At 37.2% G+C, this 13,747-nt stretch overlaps 1 protein-coding gene across 1 annotated transcript in view; it reads left to right on the top strand.

The window, feature by feature from the left end:
• CNTN5 (contactin 5) overlaps positions 1–13,747 on the top strand; it is a 1,155,131-nt gene that overhangs the window by 1,040,973 nt on the left and 100,411 nt on the right. Inside the window, exon 16 of the mRNA XM_080642588.1 lies at positions 3,566–3,686. Coding sequence (XP_080498714.1) covers positions 3,566–3,686 — 121 coding nt within the window. The remainder of the gene's footprint in view (positions 1–3,565; positions 3,687–13,747) is intronic.

Raw genomic sequence — 13,747 nt, 5'->3', positions numbered from 1 at the left:
GAAGTGCTATTGAAGCACAAATAACTAAGCAGTGTCAGCACTAAGGAAGCCTGGGGAATGCCTGGAAAAGCTTCACCAAGGAGAAGTCTTTTGAGCTGCATCTAAAAGTGTCTTTCCGGGCAAAGGAGCAAGAGCATCTGCAGTAGCAGAGTAGGTGGAATTATGGAAGGATCCCCAGGCACAGGAAAACTGGAGATTAGTGTTGAGGCAGCCCAGGGTTGAGTCCTGGGAGGTGAAATCATGGTTGAAGTGTTCTTCTGTATTGAAATAAGGAAATTAGACTTTATCCTCAGGGCAACAAGAGCCAGCCGACACTTTGAATAGCAAAGTTCAATGAGCTTTCCATTTTTAGAAAGTATTTGATCAGGATGCTTAGTCAAAGTAAAAGCCTATAAAGAACTGGACTTGTGAAATGATGACATTCCCTGGATTATTTCAAAGTCACAAATAAAACTTAGATAATTTAGCAACTGCTCTAAAAGTTACACTATGTGGCCAAGAACAGTAAATGACTTAGCCATGTTGCTGGTCTCACAGAGTGAACATGCAACCTCTTCCATGCAACCTCACACACTCATTCATTCAGCAAATATATACTGAGCTCTCACTATGTGGTGTGCATTGTGTTAGATGCACAAAGCTTAAAGCATTGTGTTAATTACTGGTGGGGGACATTTATTTGAAGCAACGTAATTTGTTCATAAAGCCAAAGAAAACAGCAAAGGAAATAGAGGATATAAAGTAAATGTCAAAGAAAACAAGAGAGAGTAGCTCCTGAGAGAGAAAAAGTAAAAATGAGGTTTAAGCTTAAGGAAGCAAGCATCTGCTCTAAGTAACCATTTTATTAGCAGTGCAATAAATTGCGAAGGTTCTCTCTCAGGAACTGCATACTCTGGGCTGAGATTAAGTGTAATGGGTTCCCACATGAATTCTTCTCATTACTTCTTTTGAAAGATCAGTAAATCTACTAAAAGGGTAATTTAGGTTTAGTGTTCACAATCCATCCATTTTATTTTTAATTTTCCCTATTTAAAAAGATAATACAGATATAATCCAAAAGAGAAGAGATGGACCCAAAGTGAGATTTCAGCTCCTCAAATAGTGTTGGTATTGATAGATATACAATAGATGGTAGACTTTTTATTCCTGATAGATGGTGATAGAGCCTCAGCCAGTGTATAAGGCATTGCACACTATTAATGGCAGGAACCAAGTGAAGGACAACATAGGAATGATAATATGCACCTCTCCCTCCCGATCTCCTTGGAGATTTTTAATGAAAGCTCTTCTAACCCATTAAGTTTTTATTTCAATATATTTCAACATAAAGGACAAAGGTTTAGAGACTTTTGTCCAGGACCAAAAAAACAATATTTTAGAAGAAAAGGGTCTGGAAAATAATACAATTCTTTAGTCACAGGAATGTGGTTTTACAAAATGCTTTTTCAAAAATGTGAGCCTCAATAATGACTTATAATAATTACTTTTTCAGCTATTAAATCACCACCAGCATGTGATAGTGAAAAACAAAGACTCAAATAAAAAATAACAATAAAACAAACTGAAAACACCAACCTCGGCCTTTCAGAAACTCATTTTAGGAAACTATAAAGTCCTTGCTGATTTTCTGGGCCTCTCCTTAGCTTTTCCATTAGACATAAGCCCCATTCTGTGCCTATGATTTTCAATTTGATCCCTGATTAATTGAATACCCCATCAGGAGAGCTTTTTAGGAATCCTGGAGGAAAGGAGATTTTCACATCTAAGATGGGCCCATACTAAAAAAGTGATAAATATGTTGAAGCCTATTTATACCTTATTAAATTATGCTGATTTGAAACTGAATTATGGCTTATGATGTTTACAGTTTGCTGTGTTGCCCCATAATAGGCAAGAGGCATTAAAGTGTAAATTTCCTGTTCTGACTTGAAAGAAGTGAGTACTTCCTTAGTCTAGTAGAGATGAGAAAATGAAATTTAAGAGTAACGATTTATCCTAAAGAAATTAGCAGGATAAGACATTTACTGAACAAATATCACATTCCTTGAAATAATTGTTATGACATTTTAATGCATTCTCACTATGAAGCATTCCCTTGTAAATGACTAAACCAGATCATGTCTTAACAATTATTTCATGAGAGAAAAGTTCAACACCCTTAGAAATTTTTATAAGACTATTGAAAAGATATATATATATAAAAGAACATCAGCAATGAAATACTGGAAAGAAATGGAAACATAGTATACAGTTAAGGAATTAATTTAGATGCTAAGGAATGAATGCCAAGGAAAAAAACATACAAAGTATTTCGAGAAATCCCTCTCATTTTCTTATAACTCATTGGTCTATTTCAAAATAAATGCAAACAGTTAATCTCTTAAATAATCATCAGAATACTGCCTCTAAGGACAAATGCATTATTTTTAAAGGTGATTCACCATCCCATCAAAAATTAAAAGATCTCTTATCTGGGGTGCTTCTCTATAATGTGCTTTAAACATTCTTTCATGTGCTCAACTGCTGTTGGAGAGGGTTGAGTTCTCTGAATATGTCATTTCAAGCTGCATGCAACTGCTCTCATTCCAATCAATTGTTTTTTTATCGCAATGTGGAAAATGAAAAGTGTATTGGAGTTTTGCTGTGTCATTATCTGGAAAAAAAAAAAAAACTACATCATGAGTGAGTGATTGTAAATGCCAGATCTTTACATATTCATGGAAAAGGAAAGACAGGATTAGGTGGTGAAGAGTTGCACCAGTCATTCTAGAGTGTAGGGAGGATCATCACCGATCCCATGAATTGATACATCTAAAAGATACTCTTCCTGGAACTATGGATCTCCCCACCTGCATTTGTTCTTCAGTCATGTTCTAAATATCTTGCTCAACTCAAGAATCAGGTGTTTTGAGCCCCTTTGGGGTTTTGTATCTGCATTGACTAACAAAGACTTAGGTTGACCCTGCTCCCATCCCGATGGTTATGGGGGATTAGTGTTGTGGCAGCCCAGGATTCAGCTGTAGGAGGTGAAATCATGGTCATGGGAGGCATACATGGTTTGGGGATCAGCAGTCTTTACCTAAGCACTCTCGTTCCCATGGTGTATTTACAAAAAAGAGTCATTCAATAAAGCCATACAAGATAATCTTTTCACTGCTGTCTTCTCATAAGTAATTTTCACAAGCTGCTATTTCTTTCAATACTATTTTCTTGCCACAAAAATAGGCCTGTCTCTGAATAGCAAAGCAATAATTTTTGCTCAATGATTATTTTTCTTATACTTTTAAAGATATGAATTTGTGTGCATATTTAAATATTTCTTAGAGATTATAGCTGCTAAATTATTATATGCAATATTAAATGTTCAAACCCTGTATCAGCAATTGTTGAAAACATAACTTCCATGTGTTCCTTAAACTAGGGCATGTTTGATTTCTGAATTGTTGTCTTATAAATTGTAAGGCCAAAAATGGGCCCTTAGACTAAATATGCAAAGTTCCCCTTAAACCACCTTGAACTAGGCAGATTTGCAACATTTTAAACTGGCACTTCATCCCTCTTTCAGCAAGCATCCTCTGCAGATTTAATGATCAGGAACATCCTTCTGATGCATGCTGGGAGATATGGCTGCAGGGTACAGACCACAGCAGACAGTGTGTCAGATGAGGCAGAACTTCTTGTTAGGGGTGAGTATGCTAATAGTGCAGTCTGAAGACATGATCACCATAAATTATCATACAAAGGAATTTAAATGCATGGACTTTGAGCACATCAGTACTGTGCATTTTACTTTCAATTTTACAATATATGTCATTTTTGCTTAACCTTTTGCCTTTGAAAATATTACATGGAAAACTGCTCCTTAGTAACAGACAAAACCTACAGATCCAGCTTCAGGGTCCAAAACACCTTTACTAATAAGAGGTCACTAAGTGTTTAATCAATTTAATGCCAAACAGAAATTGTAAGCAGTTGAGCCGCAAAGACCCTTGGAATACAGAGATAAAATGTGTTTGTGTCTATATGTGGTTTTTTTTCAAATGCAAGTCAGTGGAGGCCTGTGTTTCCTCCACTAACTTCTAAATTCTGCTTCCCCAAACAGGAAAACTGACAGTGTGCCTAATACAATGGCATTTACAGCTGTTAAGTGATAGGGATTTTTTTAAAGTCTGAAAATGTCAATACAATTTTCTGTGCAGAAATGACAGTTAAGTGGTTTTTAACTGTGAACCAGGCTGCCAACTAGTATGACCCTATAAAGCTACATATTATTTGAATTAAGTAAATAACAGTACCAATTTCTTTCACCACATTATTTCTCAGTATGGGAAATGTAGCTGCTAGCATGCATTCTCTCTCTTTTTCTCTTCCTTCCTTCTTTCCTTCCTTCCTTCCTTCCTTCCTTCCTTCCTTCCTTCCTTCCTTCCTTCCTTTCTTTCTTTCTTTCTTTCTTTCTTTCTTTCTTTCTTTCTTTTTTTCTTTCTTTCTTTCTTTCTTCTTTCTCCCAATCTTCCTTCCTTATTTCCTTCTTTTCTTTCTTCCTCTCTTTTTCTTCCTCTTTCTTCTTCTTCTTTCCCCCCTTTTAACTTTTTATTGAGACACAAAGTACAGAAAATTTTACAAATTATTAGTGTACAGATGTACAGCTCAAAGAGAAATTACAAAGTGAACACACCATGAAACTATCATTCAAGACACAAACTAGAACATACCAGAATCTCACCTTGTGCCTCGCCCTTTTGGTCCTCATTACACTTTATGTGCTATGCGTATTGCATGCTAAGACCCCTTGCACAATCTCTGCAAATAAAAATGTCACAATCCATGGCAAAAACGTATATCTTAGATTATCTTATTTCTTATTCACTTGGAGTGTTTTCCAATGATAATTTTTAAGAATTTATCAATATTATAAAAATCTTGAGCAAAAAAATTTAAGGTGTATAGTAAGATTCATCATCTCTTTGTTTTAGTTGTATGTTTCATCCACGGCTTATTGATTGTTGGTAGTGCATCCATCATTGGTCCGAGTAAAATGTTGATTTGAAGCAAGTGTGTATCTAGGTGTGTAGCAGCTTGTTTATTTTTGTGTGTGTTTGTTTCTGTTCAGAAGGTTGTTTGAACTTTTTTACAAGTTTATATCAAGACTGTGTATCTGTATTCCCTATTATAAAGCAACAACTTTTTAAGGGCTCATCCTCTCATGATATTCCATTTAGCTAAAATTTTTGCTCCATGCCTTTAGAAGTTACAAGGCTCATGGAACTAACTGCTCACCTCACACTGCAGTCAAATTTCTAGAAAATTGCTTTCTTCTCATGCTACAGTCTGTTTGAGATTATTTGTGTTTATTATGTAGCACTTGCTAAGTAATTTAGAATGATGCTCCTGAAATTAGAGCTTTCCAAATGAGTCTCACAGTTTAGATGCTGATAACGAGAAATTAGGTCTTTTTACAGGGCTGTGAGGGGCACATTTAAGCAGCAAACTAACATTCTGCTTTGTGAGTAAAATTAAACTCAACAGGGTTTAGAACATAATTCAGGTTCAGCTTTTTCGTGTTCTGCTCTTTTAGCCTTTGGCTTTTTGCCTGGGAGATGATAAAAATGCATAAATTTTGGAATTATACTCAAGAGCAATTTCAAACACGTGGCTATTGTCTGAATATTCATGTAACATTCAGCTCAAACTTTCATTTGAAGTGAGTTTGATCAAGTTGCCAATTTCCTATTCTATATTTTCATTACTTTTCTAAAATTAGTAAAAATAGCTTGCCTCTCTGCTTGGTTGGCCTTAGACAATAAAAATGGAACTAAGGGTTCTGGTTCTTCTTTTTATTTTCACTGTTGTTGTTTTTAAGTTAAGACTTCCTGGTAATTGAAGGAACTTGGGTGCTTGATTATTGCTGTTTTTAATGTTTACTTGTGAAATAAAACTCAAAGTACTTTTTACCTTGTCATTTCTTCTCTCCCATTCCTTCATTCATTGGTTTGTAAAGTTGAGGCATTCGGAGAGTACAGGCCCCGCAGGACCAAAGCCGAGTATTCTAGGTGGAGTTTTTCTAATGCCAGCTATAATTCCAGCAGCCAAATTCCTAAAGCACTCTTTTTCAAGTGTGAGTCACATAAAAATGGGAACAATAAAGATGATTCTGCCATCCACATTCTTGTACAATACCATTACTGGATTATCTGTGTAGTCACTTTCCTCAAGGTTGAGAGTGAGGAACATTCTTGCCTAACACAGAATATGTTTTGTAGCCCTGTAATTCTATTCCAGTAGAGATTTAGGGAGCTAAAAATCTACATTCCTCTCCATTGATGAAGCTACCTTTTTTTCATCTCCTTTTCCTTTAGAAATAGGCTATGAAATTCTGTTGTGCATCTCGCCAAATCCTGTAATTCTTTCCCTGGCCCAGCAAGCACACCAGATTAGAGCTCAGATGTGTGGCCCTCACACCTCACCACTGCCTATCTACAATCTGAGTGCTCCTAACTGATATGCTTCCGCTTCTTCTCCCAGTCCTTCACTGCTATCTTTCCCCGGGATGCTTGTTTCCACTGTCGCTTCACTTTGCTTGTGAATGTCAGTGCTATTATTCACCACCTCTAGTCCACCATCATACTCCAGAAATTGAATTTTCCCACAAATAACCACCTGAAGCGTAAAATTGCTTGCTCTCATATCTTTAATATTCAGTGAACCGGCATTATAACAGCACCATGCATAATTTGGAGAACCATAATAGAAGTAATGAATATGTTAAAAGAACTTATTATCCTGGAATATAAAAAGAAATTAAAGCCACACCTGAACATCTGTGCACTATTTAAGTCACTTATTCGAGTGTGATGTAGCAACAACAGAGAAAATAAGACAAGACTATGCTATAGGGAACCTCTTTAAAGATGGGTAGAACTGTACTATGTTATCCAGGATAAAGACAATAGACCAGTAAGAGATAACCTCACTGAGGGAGATATACAATTTGTAAAGAACTGATACTTCCAAACAATATGAGAAGTGATCAAACACAACATAAAAGACTCCAGAGAAAGGAGTGTTTGTTTATTTTATTTTACAAAAATTAATGTTAGAAATATATTTCCCAAAGTGAATATAGGGTGGGAAACTATCATGGTTTAAATAATAAATGTGGTTAGCCAACCTATGATAACAGGGAACCAGAATATGAGCTCTGTCAATTGTGCCCAGAGGCAGAGAAAACATTAAAAATTTTACTTCCACTTACAAGTATTTTTTTTTTAATTCAAATTACTCTGCTTCTTAATGCAAAACAGTAGGTCAAGGAACTCTTGGAATAGTCGAAGAAGAATCAGTAATCTCTTGGTTCCTTCTGAATGCACAGCCTATATATCCTGTTCCCCCCAAACTTGAACAATTATCATTTCTTAAATTACAATTTCCAAGATAAATCAGACATGTATTAAATTGAATTTGAGAAGAAAGACTCCATCTCAGGATGTAACTTTGTTGAGAGACATCTAACTACTTTTAACCATTCATCCCTCCTCCCACTCATTACTTCGTATTCAACCTGGAGTTCAATCTGTCTTTCCAATTTACTTATTTTAAACTTTCCCTCAATCCAATTTCATTCTTTCCAAGAAAGATTTTTCCCTTGAATATTTTACCTTTAATCTCTCCCAATTCACTGAGTTCCTCTTCACAGCAGAACTAAAACTATTAAAGTTTGAATGTTTTGTCAATGAAAGAAGTCAAAGGTATTTGTTAACTGTTCATTAGGCATGTACGCTGTACCAAGCACCAAGCTTAGCACTTGTAATGAAAAGAGGAACAGACCAAGGTCTCAGCCCTCCTTGTGGCTCTATATCCACTAGTCACTGATGTGAGAGACACCTTAGGAAAAGGGGTGAGAAACACCAAAAGGAAAGCTCCTAGATAACTTTGTCTTGCAGCAGAAATAATGAAATACTAAGAAAAACATAAGCATAGATACAGGGGCAGCTAATTTGTGAGGCCTGATGCAAAATGAAAATGAGAGCCCTCCTTCAAAACTTAGTAAGAATTTCAAGACGGTGACACCAGAGCATCAATCCAAGTATGGGGACTTTCTATGGTCGTGCCCTCTACCAGCCCTGCATCACTATTAAATTGTGTATTAATATACAAGAATGAAAGGATGTTAGTAAAGAGAAGGGATCAATAATAGCAAAGTTGTCTAAATCTCAGTTTACTCATCTATAAAATTAGCATATTAGAGCCTCCTCAGAGGTTTTGCCAACTTTTTACATAAAGGATCTTTTTTATTATTCTACCCCATGATCTGTGTGTTTTGAAAGTTTTTTTTTTTATTGTGTTGAACAATTCTATTTTAATTCTCACCAAAAACTCTTATCATCATGAGGTAGCTGGTGTTACCAACTAGATAATTTAATTCCAGCCAACAGCAAAGAGGCTTCACATTTAAGCTGGTCATGAAATGTTATGTTTTGTTTTGTTTGCAAATAGTTGAAAACAACCTAAAAATACCAATTACCACCTGATAGAAACCACTTTAGAACCTTTGATTAAGTACACTCCAGATTGTAAGCTGTATTTTTTAGTAATTTTCACTAGCAAGAGAGGAAAGAGAAAAGTTTGAGAAGTCTCTGCCTTTTGCCCTTGAAGGACGCAAGTACTGTCACTTTCCCAAACAATAGAAAGGGAAACTCAAGCTCATTAAAAACCTTGAACATATTTCTAACATGCGTTGATTTGAGAGTGAAAGCAGTATGAATGTGCTCCATCTTTACACCTCTCACAGCACTGGTTTTGTGACTCATGTAGATTCCAAATTAATATAAATACATTTCTTTAGCATCTCACCACTTCAGAAAGTTTCCAACCTTTAAAATGCACAAATATATAAGACAAGTATCTTTTGGAAGATAGATTTTTGCTTATTTTTTCTTTCCCACCTTTGATCTAATATGCATTTACTTTATACTTGGGAGTTTGCACAACCTTCATATGATGAAGTAATGTCCTGAACTCAGTCTCTAGTGGAAAAGGATAGGTAGTCACAAAACGTAAAGCTGGGTTTGCCAGTATGCTGTTATTTAGGGATCAGTGGACAATGACAAATGTTTACAGTGAAATTTTGATCTTAGTTAATATTAATAGTAAGTGAATTTGCAAAAACAATCTATGCTTTAGAGCAGAATAAAAGTTTTTTAGTTAATACATCTGTTTTTACAATATTTTTTAAAAAAACACTAAAATGCGGATACAAAATATCCTCCCTCTTAAAGAAAATCAAATCTTATTTAAACATTGTCTTACTGGACTCCCTTGCATCATTATGGAAATTTTAGGTAACTGGTGTCACTAGTATTAGATAAAATTATTTAAATTAACTTATACCAATCACTTGCTTTTCTAGCTTATAATTCATCTAGGTCAGTGGTTCTCAACCTTCCTAATTCCGCGACCCTTTAACACAGTTCCTCATGTTGTGGTGACCCCCAACCATAAAATTATTTTCGTTGCTACTTCATAACTGTAATTTTGCTACTGTTAATGAATCGTAATGTAAATATCTGTGTTTTCCGATGGTCTTAGGCTCTACAGCAGCGGTTCTCAACCTGTGGGTCATGACTCACAGGTTGAGAACCACTAGCAGGGTCGCCTAAGACCATCGGAAAACACAGATATTTACATTACGATGCATAACAGTAGCAGAATTACAGTTATGAAGTAGCAACGAAAATAATTTTATGGTTGGGGGTCACCACAACATGAGGAACTGTGTTAAAGGGTCGCGGCATTAGGAAGGTTGAGAACCACTGATCTAGTTAATTCAACTGGCACTTATACAATTTATTTTAGACACTAAATAGCAGTTTCTTTTCTCTTATGCTTCTCATACAGTTGCTTGCTAACCTATAGAACTTTTTTACAACTGACTAAAAAGTATTGGTTTTTGGCCAGTCGTGAGTTTCTGTGTGAATTCTCTGCACCACATTTAGTTTGGCTCCTTGAGTGACAGTTGACTGAAGCCACCAGACTGGCTAGAATGAGTGGAGAGGACACATAGATGGCAGGTAGAGCCACAAGTAAAAAACAAACACATGATGTTGTTGTGTACAGACAACCAATTGATGGAGATGAAGTTTCTTATGTTTCCTTTGCTCAACAACTGCTAGAAGCCATGTTCTCTTTGAGACACCAATATTTCAGTTAACGGACCTCGGCATTTTGGGCTCCTTGATGTGAGCGTTTTGCTATTTTGAAACAAAGACTCTGACCTCACTCTTACATTATGAGAAAAATTCTAGTCAACTGGGTTTTATATATCTTACATACTTTTTAGTCATGAATTGTAAGGTGATCACCTTTAACTATGTACTTTGTCACAGAGACTTACCCTAGTTTTCTTATGTATCCATCCTCATATAAAAATGGCATTTACTATTACTTCACATTTACGTAAATTTGTTGAGGTAAGATCTCTGGGTGTGTGGTTATGTTTTAAATGCTGATGTACTCATTGTTCAGTAACTGCCTACTGTACGGTAGGTGAGGACAGGTCTAGTGTGCAAGAGGAGGGAGTGGTGAGATAGGATTGGGAATAAGTGCCTTCTAATGCCATGGAAAAGCGCTTAACTTTTGTGCTAGAAGTTATAGATATCCATCAAAGGGCCAAAGCAGGAAAGGGACATGATTAGATATGCACTTTAAGAAGATCATTCTTAAAACTTGTAGAGGGTATTTCAGTGGAGAGTGAAACTCAGTGGCCTGCTAGTAGACCAATTTGCAGTAATCCTAGCAAGTAATAAGAAGGTTTTGAAAAAAGGCAATGGTAAAGGTGATTGAAATGAGTGTACATAAAAAAATGGGAGGAAGGAGAATCTATAGAATTTGGCTACGAAAAAAATGAGAACTAGGGGACAAAGATGAATGCCAGTTGCAATGCTTAATTGTGTGTTCAATGGGAATGAGACCATGAATTTTGGTTAGACCTTGGAATGCCAGAGTAATTATTAATTAGGCCCCTTTACTTTCCAAATAATCCTGGTTTAGATGATAAACGATGTGGCCACCCTAAGGAGAAAAATAGGCTGGGACTAAAGGAACAGCATTTATTTAAGATAAGGCTCTCCAGAGAGAAATATCCAATAAACAAATAGAATTATGGCTATAAAGCTCAGGAGAGAAACATTGAAATTGAGATGTGGATTTGAGCATGATCAGGTAGAAATGAAAGGACAGAGATAGTATGTGAAAATGAGAAGGGGAAATGGCTCAAGATGGAACTTCTAGAAACACTTTGGAAAGGAGGATGAACCTACAAAGGAGATTAGGAAGTACCTTCCAGAAAGAAAGAGAGTGATAATGAGAAAGAGAGAGAGAGAAAGAGAGAGAGAGAGAGAGAGAGAGAGAGAGAGAGAGAGGAGAGAAATTAGGAGGAAAGCCAAGGAAATCAAGTAATAAGGACAAATAAAAAAGAGAATTTCAGAAAGGAGCAAATAAGCAACAGTGTCAAATATAAGTAAAATAAGAACCAATATATACTATTGGATTTAGTACTTTGAAAGCAATTGATGACCTTGACAAGGGCAAACTCAGTGGAATGATGGATATAATAATAAATTACTTGTAGGTGGAGGAAGGCAAGCAATAATGTATGACAGGTGGTGCAGCAGCTTAAGGAAAGCATGGGCTTTGAAGGTAGATAAACTATTTCACATCTCCACAAGCTCTTACTAGTTATGTGACTTTGGGCAGGTTGTTTAACTTGAACATTTCTCACTTTCATTCATTCCATTCAATATTTATTCACCAAAGATTTATAGAGCACATAATATATGACAGGAACTGTGCTAAGAACCAGATAACCATGAAAAACTTATGTCCTTGACATGGGCATACCCTTTTTTAAATATAATACCAGGAGTGCTGTTACAGATATATGAGCAGCACATTTTGCTTTCTGATTGTAAGCTCCATTAACAATAATAAAAACATTTAATTTCTTTCTGTATGCCAAGCACTGTGGTAAAGGCTTCATATGAATTATTTCACTTTGTCCATTTAGCATATCACATGAAAACAATATGAGAGGAGTACTATTTTTAGTTCCAACATGAAGATAAGTAAACCAGGAGGTTTAGGAATTGTCAAATGTCACCCTAGTAAGTGTAAGAAGTGAATAGAGTCCAGGCAAATTGATTTCAAAATGAGCATTTTAAATTAATATACTGCCTTCCATCAGTTGCCAGATTGTTTCCATTTTAATCATTATTGTATCTACAGAACCTACTTAGCTCCTGACCTAATGTTGTTCCTTACAACTACTAATAAATATTTGTGATAGGAAGGAGGGAAGAAAGAGAAACAAAGGAAAGGAAAGGGAAGACCAAGAGAAAGGAAGGAAGGGGTGGAGGGAAGGAGGGAGTGACAGAAGAAGGAATCTTATAAGAAACAAGGGAGTCAAGGCAGCGTGGCTCAGTGGTTGAGCATAAACCTATGAACCAGGGCACATGCCTGGATTGCGGTCTCGATTCCCAGTGGAGGGCATGAAAGAGGCAGCCAATTTATGATTATTTCTCATAATTAATATTTCTACCTCTCTCTCCCTTTTCCTTCCTCTCTGAAATCAATAAAAATATATTTTAAAGAAGAAACAAGGGAATGGAGTGATAAGGACAGCCTAGGAGTTAGAGAATGTTATCAAGGAGATGATACACAGGCTGAACTGAAGAACATGTAATCATTTGCTAAGCCATGTAAGAGAACAAAAGATACTCTATATCAGCTTGCAAACACAGCACTCTTTCACTCCCATCAGCCTCTAAGGATAAGCTTCATATTCTCTAATCCTTCAAAGTACCTAATCTTTGACCCCATGACCAAGAGACTCAGTATTATTGATCACCACTTTATATCTTATACCTTGTCTTAAATGACCACTAACCTTACTGATAACTCTGAACTTCTTCTGACCCCTATGTTTTGCCACTTATATAAAACTAGAGGCCCAGTGCACGAAATTTGTGCATGGGGGGGCGGGGATGTCCTTCATCCCAGCCTGCACCCTCTCCAATCTGGGACCTCTCGAGGGATGTCCGACTGCCCGTTTGGGCCCAATCCCACTGGGAAGTCAGACATCCCTCTCACAAACCAGGACTGCTGGCTCCCAAATGCTTGCCTGCTTGCCTGCTTGCCTGCTTGCCTGCTTGCCTGCTTGCCTTCCTGATTTCCCCTAACTGCTTGCTTCTGCCTGCCAGCCTGATCACCCCCTAACCACTCCCTGCCAGCCTGATTGATACCTAACTGCTCCCCTGCCAGCCTGTTTGCCCCTAACTGCCTTCCCCTGCAGGCCTGGTCACCCCTAACTGCCCTCCCCTGCAGGCCTGCCCCCCCCAACTGCTCTCCCCTGCAGGCCTGGGTCCCTCCCAACTGCCCTTCCCTGCAGACCCAGTCACCCCCAACTTCCCTCCTCTGCCGGCTGGGTCACCCCTAACTGCCCTCCCCAGCAGGCTTGATCGCTCCCAATTGCCCTCCCTTGCTGGCCATCTTGTGGTGGCCATCTTGTGTCCATATGGGGGCGGGATCTTTGACCACATGGGGGCAGCCATCTTGTGTGTTGGAATGAAGGTCAATTTGCATATTACTCTTTTATTAGATAGGATATCAAAGTCTAATGTCTATTTTCTCAGGACATCTTGTGGCGCTTTTTATCCAGACAATAAGTTTTGATCGAAAGGAATCACTATGAACA

Source organism: Plecotus auritus (genome assembly GCF_963455305.1).
Source record: "Plecotus auritus genome assembly, chromosome: 9".
In the NCBI taxonomy this organism is placed as follows: Eukaryota; Metazoa; Chordata; class Mammalia; order Chiroptera; family Vespertilionidae; genus Plecotus; species Plecotus auritus.
The sequence above is the reverse complement of the archived record's forward strand: the minus strand, read 5'-3'. Positions and strand labels throughout refer to the sequence as shown.